Genomic DNA, 14,465 nt, shown 5'->3' on the forward strand with positions numbered 1-14,465 from the left:
GGGTTGCCAACTTTCCTGACTCGATGCCACTTGTAACAATGGCATCCAGTCCATCCAGTTGGGAAAGTTATGAACCCTACATGATGGTCTATCCTCAATTATCCTCCAAGACTTCCAGGATGTATTATTTCAACTAGCTATGCCTGGTAATGGAAACACTGAATGTAATAAGCTCCAATATCCAAAATGATTAGCCCATTTGATTAGCAACACCACTGAGAACATATGTCCCTAGTGCTTTATTTGCTCACTATAAAACATGTTTACGGATCTTTTGCTCACATACCACCTATTTGCCTGTGCTGTGCACTTATATGGTCCTTGTTGCTTTAGCATCATGAACAATGAAACTGCCACCTTCCAGGGTAAAATTATTGGGAACTCAGAATTCAGCCTATGTCTACTGTACAGCCTCTGTTGACTAAGCATATGTCACTCAGAGGTGTGAATATTCCACCACTGGAGGGACATAAGTCACTCATAAGTGTTTGTGTGCAGATAGCTTCTCACACATACATTGCTTATGCTGCTCCCAGAGATGAGATTTTTAAGCTGATAGGCAAGCTCTCTCCCATCGGCATATGAGTGTCTTCACCAGACATGCTCCAGTGACTAGGCAGTATTGGTGCAGCTGCGCTGCTACAGAGCTGTGCAAGTAGACATGGCCTGTATGCAGTTGCTCCAAATCTCTTTTCTGGAACTTGGTGATTTAACTTCATCTTCCTGTCAGCCCAACCTAAAGAACAAAAGGTAGCTGGCGGAAAATGAGAAGCTCTTCTGTCTCTCTCTCTCTCTCTCTCTCTCTCTCTCTCTCTCCATACATAGGCATTCACTTTCCAGCACCCTCTGAAGAAATCTAGTCCATTTGTTTGACTCTCTTTTGCTCTGTTTGCTTTGGGAAAGCAAAGCTCAGATCTGGTGATGAGAAGCTCTGGGTAAGCACTCAGTCAGACAGTATCATGACAAATGAGTGCTATTTTTGTAATGTTTATATGTACCTTCTGATTGAAACTTGTTGGAACTACCAAATTCACTTCACTTTTCACCACCTCAGTCACATTTTAACTCAGCTCAGTCTCCTACCTTGTGTCTTGACAGTGAAGTAGCAGAGGGTTTTTGGAAAGATGCTTTCCCAAATAGGAAGTTCTGTCTCCAAGGTGCTGAAGGAGGCATGAAACCTGAGGTTCTACATAACAAACAGTGCCAGTGCATTAAGGGATTAACAAATCTGTACTGGTTATAGAAGTCTTCCTGGTTTCTTTCCAAATGCTAAGCACAGCACCAAATTACTGCTTCATCTAGAGAACTGCAAAAGCCAGTGCTGCAAATGATATTGCAAACTTTGTGATAACATTTGTTACTTAATCTGTTGAGTAGCTGTGATGTGAGGCTTTGTGGACGCAGGGGATGGAGGTGCTCAGGCTACAAAGGGCACCAAAAATCATAAGGACAGACCTGCCCAGACTCCCCAAATTAAAAAAAACAATGCTTGTCAGTTTCATACATCCCGAAAGTCAGCTCTGGGTAGCAATGGGGAAGACCATGAATAACCCATAATTTTTAGGAATAATCCTAATGACAAATTTTCACTCCTGTTTACATTGTTTAAATTTTCTGCACAAGAAAAAGAAATCGCTCTGCACAAGGGAAAGAGCTAGAATCCTTTTCTCTAAATGAAAACTGTAATGTACGTTATCCCGAATCAGACTTAATGAGTGCTATGTCTGAGTCTGTTTCAACTCCCATTCCCCACCACCTCGTTCTTCACGTTATGGGATGATGGTTGTGATCTCAGTAGGTTTATAGTCTCTGCTGGGCCTACGGTGGCTTCCCTATCCAAGTTTAGCATGCCTGGAGGATTTTCCAGAGCAAAGGTGCTCTAGAATGCATTGCATGTTGCTGACACATGGGAGCCCAGATTTGAATAGAGCAGCCCTTTCAAGGTACGCAGTCAAATTGCAACTGACTGGAAGCTTGACAGTAGGACTATGATATGATTTTCATTAGAGTGGGTTCCTCTGGGGGAAGGCAGTCTTTTCTGACCCTGAAGGCTTACATGGAATAACTGCACTTATTTTAAAGACAACAAGTTTTAAAATACTCCTCAGTCAGTACCCCCAAGCTCATCAGGGTCATTCCCAGGAACTATTGCAGTCTGTACAATTCTTAAGGAATCCCATCTTAAAGCAATGTTTTTCCTTATTTTGAAAGAAGGGCTTGTTTATTTCCTAGTTCATTCCAGCTCTCGTGGATGTTATGCTTCCTTAAGGCCAATCAGGGACTATTTTCTTAATTTACAGACAAACGTTTTTAATGTCTTCTTTGTGTTTGTGGAAATGCACCAGTTCAGCTAGGCACTCTGCTGATCCCCAGGGCAGCAGATCCCAATGTGGGATCCGATGTGCCATATCATTAATAGTATTTACAAATATTATTTGCTACCTGCATGGCTGCAGCCTGAACACAGTTTTAGTGTGACAACGAGGAGTTCTGTGGCATCTTCATTTGCCAAGTAGTCTACCCAGTCTACCAGAAGTATCCTGAAATAGCTACCCTGTGTCTTTTGAACGCGCCCCCTATTTTGAGAGAGGTTTTGAAATAGCAGATGCACTATTTCGGCATCCATGTAACTCTCGTTCCACAAAGGTTAAGGGATGTCTTGAAATAGCACCTTATTTTAAAATTTGTCGCTCTGTAGATGTGCCAAGTTTTGAAATATGCTATTTCGAAATTCAATCGAAATAAGATACACAGTTGTGTAGCGTAAATTGCGTATCTTATTCCGAGATTAGGGTGCTGGGTAGACTTAACCTTATTAGTTTATGCCCTAATAAATCTGTTAGTTTCTACAGATTTAGGTCTGTAGAAACTAACATTTATTAGGGCATAAACTTATAAACAGTTTGCCAAGTAGTTCAGTCTCTCTTAAAAATGGGGGGAGTAAAAGAAATCACACTCAACGGCAGGCTCCAAAAGAACTGAATTACAGTTTCTTCTATTATTCTAATATCAGCCACTTCTGCATCAGATCTGCCATTAACACTCCCACATGTGCAATTGCCTCTCTGGCATACTGAGCTCACATGAGCTATGAACATTTGAGCCTCCCTTTCAGATCAGCTTGTTAGTTTTGTTGTGTGACAACTACTTAGTCCAGGAATGGTGCGTGTATACTCTGGAAGTCAAACAAAATTGCAAACCTGCTTTTTCCCCCCTAAAGCCCTCCTACTGATTGCTGGGAGGAGAAGGGGGAACTATCATTATTTTAATTTTAGATCTCACAAAGGCCATTTGATTATTTGGACCAGAGAGTGACTCAGACATAACAGCTTTCTTTGAGTTTGCCTCTGTTTAAATTCAGTTACTTTAAGCAAAAAGAACAAGGGAGATTGTGTCCTTTTTTTGTAAACACAGCTTAAAATGTTAGCTGCTTTTTAAAGATGATTAATCAAAATTTTATGTCCATATTTTTCATTAATGATTTCCCGGATTCAAAATTGATTCAGTTGAAATGAATAAGACTCCCACTGACTTCAAAGACTGACTTTTGTATGTGGGCTTGATATACAGATGTTTAGATTTTCATGGGACCTTATTAGGCTTCTTTAGTACCATGCAACATTGACATATACATCTGAACTGTATGCACAAAACCTCATTTACATAAAGCTTGTACTTGCATGTGTACACAAATGCGAGATCAGCAGTATTCTGGGGAGCTTCATGAAAATGTAGCACAGAAAATGTAATTTGTACAAGTGTCTACATCAGTGCATTTCATTCTTGCTCCTTCCTTGCTATTTAATAGGCCAAGATTGATTGATCTGACTAATTAATTTTCTACTGGAACCCAGTAAGCAGAAGTTTAAAAAAAAGAGATACATATTTATTGAACAAATGTTCTTTCAAAATAAGGGCCATAAGCGTATAAGAGTTGAGATACCAGAAGCCTTTCTTTGATGAATGGATGGAAGGATCCAAAAACCCATTAAGTGAATGAAACATTTTCTATTGATTTCAATGGACTTGGAATCAACACTTTGGACTGCGGCTTAGGGAAGTGCTTACTTAGCCCATATTCATGAGGAGGGGTTCTCCAAATCAAATATAAATTTAAAAATCAAGAACAAACTTTAACAGTTTTAAAGGTGGCCAGACTTTGTGGTGTGTAAAGCCTGTGTGGGCGTACAGTATCACTGACTCTTGTGACGTTGTGAATGTTGTAGGATTTGTTGTTTTACTTCAAGCCCCAGTTCCTGGAGTCAAGTTAAGTGAGAATCTCAGCGTTCATTTACAAATAAAGTATGGTTCTAGCCCTCATTGCTGTGGAGAAAATGTGACACACATGTATTCGAAAGGATGTGAAGCCTGAAGACGAATGAAATGAATTCTGAATTTATTTGTGTTTGTAACCCACTCCTGTGATTTCTTAACTCATGATTTTTGAAATGTTGGGATTGATGCTGTGTGTGTGTGTGTGTGTGTGTGTGTGTGTGTGTGTGTGTGTGTGTGTGCGAGAGAGTGAGACACACACACACACACACACACACACACACACACACACACACACACACAGACTGGGATAGTCAAAGAGCTTCCATACTCCATTTATTTCTGCTATGGGAGAGGTGCAAGAACATTATATTTAATGAGGCTCAGATCCTGAATATAGCCAACTTTTTAATAATTTTATTGGAAGCCACTTTTAGTCATTTATGGAGACAGATTGAAAAAGGCCAGTTAATCACAGTGGGAAAAGCTGTGAAGTGGTAATATCATATAACTTTACAACATACAAAGAGGTGAAAAATCACACTGACCTCAATGGTTAACTCTGAAAAAAATTCAAAAAATGGTACAGAGAAACTAAGGATTTGCTTGAAAGAATACAAGATAAATGCTTCCAATCAGTGAAGATTAATTTGAGAGAAATTCAAGATCAACAATATGAAAAGAATTCAGTAGTCTGGAGAAAGTACAGAAAAACATAAATCTTTGCTTTTTTTGTGCATGAGAGAATTTTAATTATTGTGATGTGTTCCACTGACAACCTTGGACACTGCAGTTGTTCTAATCAGGTAACAGGTATCTTTGTCCCCACATTCTCCCCTGTATGTCTCAGCCATGACCTGCAGGGGCCTCTTATAGGGCTGGGGAAAGAGCAAATTCTAAAGCTGGTTGAATTTTTATCTTTAGATCAGTTTTTCTGAGGGGAAAACTGCTTTTTTGATTAAAATGAACATTGTTGAGGAAAAAATGGATTTTTTTCTAATTAAAAATAAAATGAAATATTTGGTAAAAGTATTAATTTTCCAGTTCGGCTTTCAGTTCAAAGAATTCTTAGCTTCCCAGTTTGGGTTTTTATAAAGTTAACAAAAGCCTGAAGACACATGTGGGAAATTAACATACAAATTAAAATTATTCCATGGAAAATCATCATCATTTTTGGCTAGCACTAGCTAATTCCCTTTGGCCATTCAAGCCCAAGTTCAGCAAAGTACTTAAGTGTCTGAATAACTATAAACACTTGTTGTAATCCCACTGAACTCACTGGCCTCAAATTCTCCCATGTGTCTGAACTTGGGCCAGTGCAGGTAGACATGATCCCAACTATTGCTGAGGGCGTTGGTCTAATGTACACCAGTGGAGCATCAGCTCTATTTTTTTCTAGCCTTGGAATCTATGCTCCTCCCCAACCACTGCCATATTCATCCCTTTATACCCTCACACGAGGGAACTGAGGCACTAGCTTAACTGCTTCTGTTGAGCTGATATTTGGGGGTGGCGGTTCCCCTCTGCTGAAGGAATTCTCTACTAGCCCTTTGTTGTCTAGAATCCATCTGCTTTGCCCCACCTGGGCGAGGAAAAGTGGCCAAAGGTGACTGGAGATTGTGGCCCATTCCTATGCTTAAAGTCACACGTGCATTTGAGCACCTTGCTGAACTGGTGCCTGAGTCCTTGGCTTCTCCATGAGTGTGCCAACCAAAGGAGATGACTGTTGTTCTATAGACACCTTTCCCTGGTCTGTGACTCCACAACTCATTGCATACAAGTTACAGAGCAGTTGCTGAATGGCTAGGAAACCACTCCATTGTGTGTTTCAATGCTTATGGATTTAAGAGACTAAAAGCCCTGGATCTGAGCCTCGGCAACAACCTCAGCTGTTCCAGCCCTTGCACAAAGATTGCCAGTTGGGTGATTATAATTATATGCTGTACTTTCATTTGAGCTGATTACTTGAGCCTCACATGAGTTATTGAGCTGATCTTTCTCTGCTCGTATAAAAATGAAAAGACTCCATTCTTGAATGTTAATGACATAATAAAGTCCCCTGTCTCGATTTCTACAGAGGAGAGAGAGCATTGTAACTGGCACTTTTTTGATTGTTTGTTTGTTTGTGGAGTTTTTATTTATTTTTTTAGTTTTGCTTATACCCCATGGAGATGCTGGTAAATATTTTTACAATACTAATTTTACTTGCGGAAATCTTGTGCTAAACCTCTTATTAACAATCTCCTGCTATTCATTAAGACTTCCTGACAGCATTATTTCTCCTCTGTCAATTAAGAACTCCAATTTTCAGTACTTAAACCAAATTACATCTGCTGTTTTGCCTCTTCAAATCTTCATTTACCACTCCTGTCTAAGCAAAAACCAGTGAGATGTACAATCTGAAATCTACAGACCTGATACTGTTTTCACATCAGTTTTTTCTCCTGTTGATATGAGGTGTTACTTCTGATTTGCTATGGTGTAAAGTCAGGATTCAGTCCTATCTTAAAAATATAAACATTCACACCCACACACTTCAAATAAATTCTGTATTTTTCATTGGAACACCCCAGCTGTTTCTGTGCCACTTTTTCTCAAAGGCCCCCTGCTGCACCTAGTTCCCACAGTTGTCAATTTTTTCCAGAAGAGAGATAATCAAAAGGATTTTGATTGTGTTACCTGTGAAATGAACTTAAGCTTCCCCAGTTGCTTACTAGATAAGGACCCAGGAGACTTGGATTCTTCTTCCCCACTCTTCCACTGGCCTACTAGGTGACTGTGGGGAAGTGAGGTTACGTCTTGTGTGTCTGTTTCCCTGTCTGTCTGTAAAATGGGGACAATAATACTGACCTTCACTTTCAGATTTCCTGATGAAAAGTGCTATACATGACATAGAAGATATTAAACAGGAAGGGGGGGGCGGGTCTTTAATTTTATCCCTTAACTTTTCTTTCATCTGTAGCACTTTGAAAATAGTCTCTTCCTTAAAAAAGCCCACCCAAATAATAAACAGTCAGGTCCCAGAACATCTAAATTTAAACATGGGTGAGCAGACCTACTCAGATGTTCTTAATATCATGTGTTTTGCTGAAGCATAATTGGTAACAGTAACTTTAATGGCTGAAACTTAATTCAGTAGTTAGTTATCATGCTGTACTGTAGGGGTGATGGCAGGAAGGGAGCTGAGGAAGTAGTGGTTTGGGGTTTATTTACTGGCATTTAAAAGGCAGCTGCAAAGCATTAAAGGACCACTTGAAGCCAGATGAAGATGTGTAGCCTTCCATTAAGGTCCTGATCAAGGATGTTGATGGTTTCAGCTACTGGAAATACCAGAAACAATACGGCCTACATTGGTTGTGCATCTTAAGTGTGCTGATGCTTTGTGGCCAGAGTTTAAATCCAGAGAATTGTTTCTTGTATTCAGGTCAGAGTGGCTGTACCTTTTTTTTAAACCTTTCTCTGCTGCATGGAGTATGAGTCACTTGCCAAGATCATCTGGGTATTTTATATTTAACCTGTTCCCTGCCACTGGGAAGGCCTTAGGCAGGGGAGGCAGGTTTGCAAAAATGTTGGTGGTTCCCAGAATACCAGAGCCTGGGCTCTGAGGGGGACGACGGGACTTGGGTGCAGGTGGGGTTATGGGACTTAGGCTCTGGGAGGGAATATGGGTATAGGATGGGGTGAGGGGGTGCAGGCTCTGGGAGCTGCAGGAGGGGAGGGAGTTTGGGGGCAAAATGGGGGTGGGGAGAAGGTACAGGCTCTCTCCTTGGCGGGGATCTTCAGTTGCTGCTGTTCCCGCATGCTCCTTGGCTCCTGCCGCACAGAATGGAGAGTGCTCCCTCAGTCCCCTTGACCACAGGGATGCATGCACATGCCAGCAGCTGGGGTAAGTGGCCGGAAGATGCTCTTACTCTGCTGCACTGCAGGTGGTGGCGGCGGAGTCTCTCCAGGCATTTGAAATTGCCCAGGGTTGGCAGGTGGCAGAGGGGCTGGGGGACTCAGGGCCAGGTGGTGAATTTTGATGGAATTCAGCTCCAGGCCAGGAATATTCCTGGCGCCGGGACACCATGGGCCCATATAACTCGTCTTCTGTGGCCCTGGGAACTGGAGCACCTTGTCCCATCTGTGCTCTGTCAATGGCACATCCTAATATAACCTCCTATGGGCTGTAATATATTGGACTTATTTTGATTCTGGGGTTAGTGTGTGGGTGCTGTTTGGTATTAGTGGTCTGTGAGATACAAGGGGTCAGACTAGATGATCCGGTTGTTTCTTTTGGCATTAAACTGTGTGACTATGTTAATTTGGATTTTAGAGCATTACCCTACTGGCCACCCATACATACATACATACATACATACATATATACACACACACACACACACACATATATATATATATATATATATATATATATATATATATATATATATATATATATATATATATAAATGAGGGGGAGGGGAGGGAGGTTTCAGTGGGAGTTGTGTAGCTAAATACTCTTAGACAGCTTACACACATATATATAGTTCCTTGTCTGAAGCTCGTTGCCTTACACCAGGGCTACTCAAGTTTGGAAACCCCGGGGGCCACAATGATACAGCCCATGCCGAGGGCTGCAATTTAAGTGTGTGTGTGTGTGTGTGTGTGTGTGTGTGTGTGTGTGTGTGTGTATATATATATATATATATATGTGCAAATAGCTTCTTTCTCACCTACGGGCATGAATACAAAGTTTAAGGCGAGACTACACAATGCACAGGCTCCATTTAAGTCCATTCTGCTGATATTAATACAATGCAATATTTACCCAATTTCCACCCATATGCCAGCACTTTTAATGAGCAATCCAGGAATTGAACTATTTAAAATGCATATCAACAAAAGACCATTATATTGACTACTACTTTACCCAATTTCCACCCATATGCCAGCACTTTTAATGAGCAATCCAGGAATTGAACTATTTAAAATGCATATCAACAAAAGACCATTATATTGACTACTACTTTGTTTTGGCTTCCACCCGCAGGCCGCGTGTTGAGCCCCAAGTAAACACCACGGGCCGCAAACAAATGGAGTGTGGGCCACATGCAGCCCATGGGCCATGTGTTGAGTAGCCCTACTTTACCCACAAATCATCTTCTTTCTCAGTCATGAAATTAAGTCTATTCCAGTCAAAATTGTATTCCTAGGGAAGCACCTTGTCCTCTTCACGCCCTTAATACCGGTAAAAGAACTGGAGTGGCATTGAGGATCCATAAAAGTTCTGTATTGAACTGGTGGAAGAGTCTATCAGTGAAGACAATATAGAAGACAGACATAAGGTTGTCTTCTGAGCACTGTCTCCCAAGTGCTGGCACATAGTGCGTTCAGGGAGGGACAGAGCCGGATGTTGGAGGGGCATGTTGGGAGTGGGTCACAGCACTTAATATTTCAAGGATTCTGGGTGGTGCTGCAGTCCATAGGCAGTTGGACAGGTTGCTTAGCTAGACACCTGGCAAGATCTATGTTGCTCTAGGGCTTCAGAGCATCCCAGGATCAAGAGGGTGCAAAGGTGTCTTAAAGCCACCGAAATTTCACTCCTTTTAAGAGAGTCAGCATTTATTGCCACCTTTTGTTCTTGTGATCAGGCCCAGTAATATGAGAACATGGCCAAGAGGCAGAAATTCTCAGTCCCCTGTCCTTCCATTAGGGTTACCAATCCTCCAGGATTGGTCAGGATTAATCACCATTGATCTTCCAGTGACTATTGAAAGCAATCCAGGATATTTTAAAAGGAGAAAAAAACCTCCCGAAATAGCCTCATTCAGAGTTGGCAGCCTTACCTTCCACTAACCTGCTGTGGGATCTTGGACAAGTCATTTAAGACCTCCCCTTCCCCCCCAATTTTATTTATATTTGTATAAATCAGGAATAACTCCACTGAAATCAGTGAAGTAACGCTGAGTTTAATCATGCTGAATATTAAATTACAGCACAGGTAAGGCTATAATTCAACACATGTTCTTGTAGGTAAGAGGTTATTCAGTACAAGTAAGGGTATAACAATGTGACCAATTTTGTCTGAGATTTCCCATCTTTAAAATAGGGCTATTAGGCAATTAATACTTATTTGACTGATAAGGGGTTCTGTGAGTCTTAATTTATTATCATTTCTGAAAGGCTTTGAGTTCAGATATAATCTTGTGAAAGCCTGCATGTAAAAATGACTACTTCAGTCATCTGTAATAAAGATTAAAATTTGTCATGCCAATAAAGTGTCTTTCTTTTTCATTTTAATTAAGAGTTAAGTTGTATAATATTATTTTGTTCCCTCCTAGCTGGCTGACCGCAACAGCTTGCCCAGAAATTTCATGAAGGTAGTGAGATCTAATACATTTATAAGCTGTGAGCTTTTTTTGAATCTGTGGGACTGCCTCTGAGCTTTGGTGGTGGCTGTTTGGTGCTCTGGCGGATCTTTCTTTCAAATGCTCATGTTGGCAATTTCCATTTTTAATAATCTGAATGTATTTCATGCACTCCTAATTATTTCTAACTTCTGCTTCACACTGGTGAAAAAGATATGGGTAACTTTGTGACTGTACTATCAAAAATTAATATTCAAATCAAAGCCATTTGAGAATGTGAGGAGGAGCTCACAGCTAAATGGCTTCTGGACCAGTATGTGTCTGGAATAATAGCGAAAGCTTTCAAACGAAACCTCCTATGTAATTACCCAGATGCAAACAACTGATTGTTGAGTGTCAGAATTGAGGCAGTTTCAATTACTAGGACAATTATGGTGCAGTGAATTGCTGCCAGTAGGTGGTAAAGTATATACACCACAGCAACAGGCAGGTGACTAGATAAAGTATTGTACTATTGTCCATAAGTACATTGCCCCTTTCCTAATTAACTCTTAGTATAATCTATAGGCCTTCCTCAGTAAATTGCACCTAGACACTGCAGATGACAACATGTGTTTTCAGCTTCTGATATCACCCACTCTCCTTTCAGCTGTCAAATCTGAAGGAACTCAGTTCCCCGAATGCCCAGTCCTTCACCTGCTGACTTGTCTAATCTGCTTCCTGACCTGCATTCTCAGCTATGAGCTCCTACTTCCCATATTTCAGGGACATTTTGCTACAACATAGACATGTTCTTTCGCTCTCTTGTCTACCTAATTGCACGCTCTCTCTCTCTCTTTTTTTTTTCTCTCTCTCTCTCTCCTCACACACTCATCTCCCCTTTTTTCTCCACCCCTGAAATCAGAATGCTTCCATAAACACACCTGATCAGGATTCCAGTGCTCAGAATGCTAACTTTCCACATGTGGGCTTCAGATAGGAAATGTGGTGTTCTAGATCTCCAGAGTGAAGCCAAAATAATCTGGGTGAAATTAGCCTCTGTAGAGAGGGCGAGGACCTATGCAGCAATCAAGTCTCTGAAGAGTTTAAATGGTCCAGATGTCTTGTCCTGCCTCACTGGATAGGATGAAATGTACCTTAAATGGTTAAATTAGACAAAAAAATCAAACCTTATGCTAGTGGGAGAGTAGAGCAGACTCTAAAAATGGAAACTGTCCCTCTCTCTAGAGGTTGGTATGCTGGTGTGACATTTGCTTCTAAAGTATGTAAATCTTTTATAATAGTGTTGTCAAAAATATAGCATATTGTGACTGTTGAGTTTATAGCAAATGTAAGGGACCTTTCCATTTAGTTTTACTCCATGTAAAATATTATTTCCTAAAAAGCTCTGTTTTATAACAGGTGTAATAAATTATGACACTGTGACCTGCGGGTTTCATTTAAAAGTGATAAAAAAAATGTTGGTTACCCTTTGAGTTCAGGATTTCTCCTGAAAGAATAGATGTCTCCACCAATACTAATAATAGTTCAAGAAAATGTTGTGTTTTAGTGGCTTTCTCTGTTCTTGAAAGGAAACCTCAGAGCCTTGAATGCATGGCTTATCAGGTAAGTCAAAAGTAAATGCATCTTAGTTACTTTGATTTAAAATATCATGTTCTGTGCATAATTGGTTTGTGGCCATGGTTTTAAATATACTGTGGGTGTGTGCAAGATTTTCTTTTCCCTTTCAAAATGATTCTACCCAGCACTTAACAATAGTCTAAATATAATTTTCCTAAAGTTTTGCTGTTCAGTTTAAAATGGATGCTAATGGACTAAAAGCCCAAGTTTGATCACCAGTTTCACACCATTTCAAGATTATTGACTTTATGGAGTTGCTCCTGATGTACATTGGTGGGTGGGTAAATGAAAGGATAATCAGAGCCAACAACTGTCTCAGGTTGCCATGGAAAAATCCTTTTCATATGGGCGGCGGCGGGGCGGGGAACCTCCTGATGCATTGGCTCACCTTGTTAGGCAATGAGTCAAGCCCATCAGTATAACATACAGATGTCCCTTTAAGTCAGCATCAAAAAGTTAAAATAGTCGAAAGATGAAGCATGTAGTGCAAGGTCTAAAAATTCTGACCTCCAGGGATGTCTAGAGTCCGTGACATTGTCTGCAGTTGTCCATTCAGTACTTCCCAATCCCCTCCTGAAAAGAGTCCACTGACAGTAAATAAAAAGTCCACACACTCAAGTTATCATTAGAAGATCCTTTTCCACAGCGCTGGGTTTCACAAGAGTGATGCTTCTTTCTGTTTTCAGTGCAAATAGAACTAGAAAATGCCAGCTTTGACAGGCTGTGGGAAGGTAAAAAAGAGAAGAAAATTATCCATGAGGAAAACAAACAAACAAGCACACAAAAAACCCATGACAGAAGAATCTAGGGAAAAAGCTCTAGTTCGTCAATGCTAGACACAAATGTAGAATCTACTTATTTTCCTTCTGCAGAGATCTTCAGCAGTTCCAACTATTGATAAAGGAAAGAAAAATATTTTCAATTAATGATAATAGCTGTGTTCTGAATGCTAATTCACTGATTATTGGCAGCTGACAATGTCATTTTCTAATATTCCTGCGTTATTTAAGAACACACAATTGAAGGAAAGGCAGCCTATTAAGTCTAGTGCATTAGGACCTCTGTGACAGTAACATAATTCTAATTTAAATAGTTCCATAGATTTACTAACCTCATTCATAAATGCTGAAAAAGATATGCGTGGCTGTCAAGAAAACTTGGGTGGGTCTTTGTTTAATATTGGAATGATCCATTTTATTGTATAATAGTGTATAGGAATTAGTTGTGTATCTAAAAATATAATTTGTCAAACTTGCCGGAAAGCTCTTATCTGCATAGTTGGTTCATCATAACTATGGCACTGACTGAATGGAAAAAAAAAGGAAAATTAATGTTTCTGCTTATTACCTTGACCTTCAAAAAGCAACATAAACATCATCCGTCTTTCCATGCTAGTTGCATTGTAATCAGATTGAATCACCCGGATCACAGCAGATCAAAAGTAACAGGTCACAATTTATTCTCTCTGCCAAGAAGAGTAATGGGCTTTGATTCAGATTTCAGGTGGGTGATAATGGTTTTTAAAAGTTTCCTAGTAAAATTGATTGAAATTTGTCAAAAATTTGAGATATTTAACAAAAAATTATTTTTGTGAGAAATGTTCCCTATTTTTTTCACCCAGTTCAACATATTGCCATGGTTTATTTTATTAATTATTATACAGGCAGTCCCCGAGTTACGCGGATCCGACTTATGTCGGATCCGCAGTTACGAACGGGGCTTTTCTCGCCCCGGAGGACGGGAGCGGCGGGACACCCAGATGCGCCGCGGTCCGCCGCCCCCGTCCTCTGGGGTGAGAAAAGCTCCCCGTCTCCCTGCAGACCAGGGAGACGGGAGCAAAGCCGCGGAGCACGCCTGCAGCGGGACAGCCGCGGCGTGCCTGGGCTGTCCCGCTGCAGGCGTGCTCCGCGGCTTTGCTGCACATCTCCCTGGTCTGACCAGCAGCGCCTGGACTGTCCCGCTGCCCGTGTGCTCTGCAGCTTTGCTCCGCGTCTTCCAGGTCAGCATACCAGGGAGACGGAGCAAAGCCATGGAGGACTTGGGCGGTCCCGCCACCCCCGTCTCCCTGGTCTGCTGGGGGGGAGGGGTGCAGCTAGTGCCCCCCCCCCCCCAGCAGACCAGGCTTTTCTTGCCTACCCTAGGGTAGAGCAGCTGGGGGCTGCCGGGTTGGTCCCGCAGTGCAGCTCCGGACCAACCCGGCAGCACCCCAGCTGCTCTGCCCCA

General features: G+C 41.2%; 1 protein-coding gene across 3 annotated transcripts in view; it reads left to right on the forward strand.

Annotated features, from left to right (window-relative positions):
- CCDC85C (coiled-coil domain containing 85C) overlaps window positions 1-14,465 on the forward strand; it is a 152,380-nt gene that overhangs the window by 106,218 nt on the left and 31,697 nt on the right. The window contains exon 3 of one of the 3 annotated variants that reach the window (XM_006123768.4): window positions 10,596-10,634. The exons of the other annotated variants lie outside the window; for them this stretch is intronic. Within the exon in view, the coding sequence (XP_006123830.1) occupies window positions 10,596-10,634 (39 nt within the window). The remainder of the gene's footprint in view (window positions 1-10,595; window positions 10,635-14,465) is intronic. 3 annotated transcript variants of the gene reach the window in all.

The sequence above is a fragment of the Pelodiscus sinensis genome, chromosome 4 (genome assembly GCF_049634645.1).
Source record: "Pelodiscus sinensis isolate JC-2024 chromosome 4, ASM4963464v1, whole genome shotgun sequence".
Taxonomy (NCBI): domain Eukaryota; kingdom Metazoa; phylum Chordata; order Testudines; family Trionychidae; genus Pelodiscus; species Pelodiscus sinensis.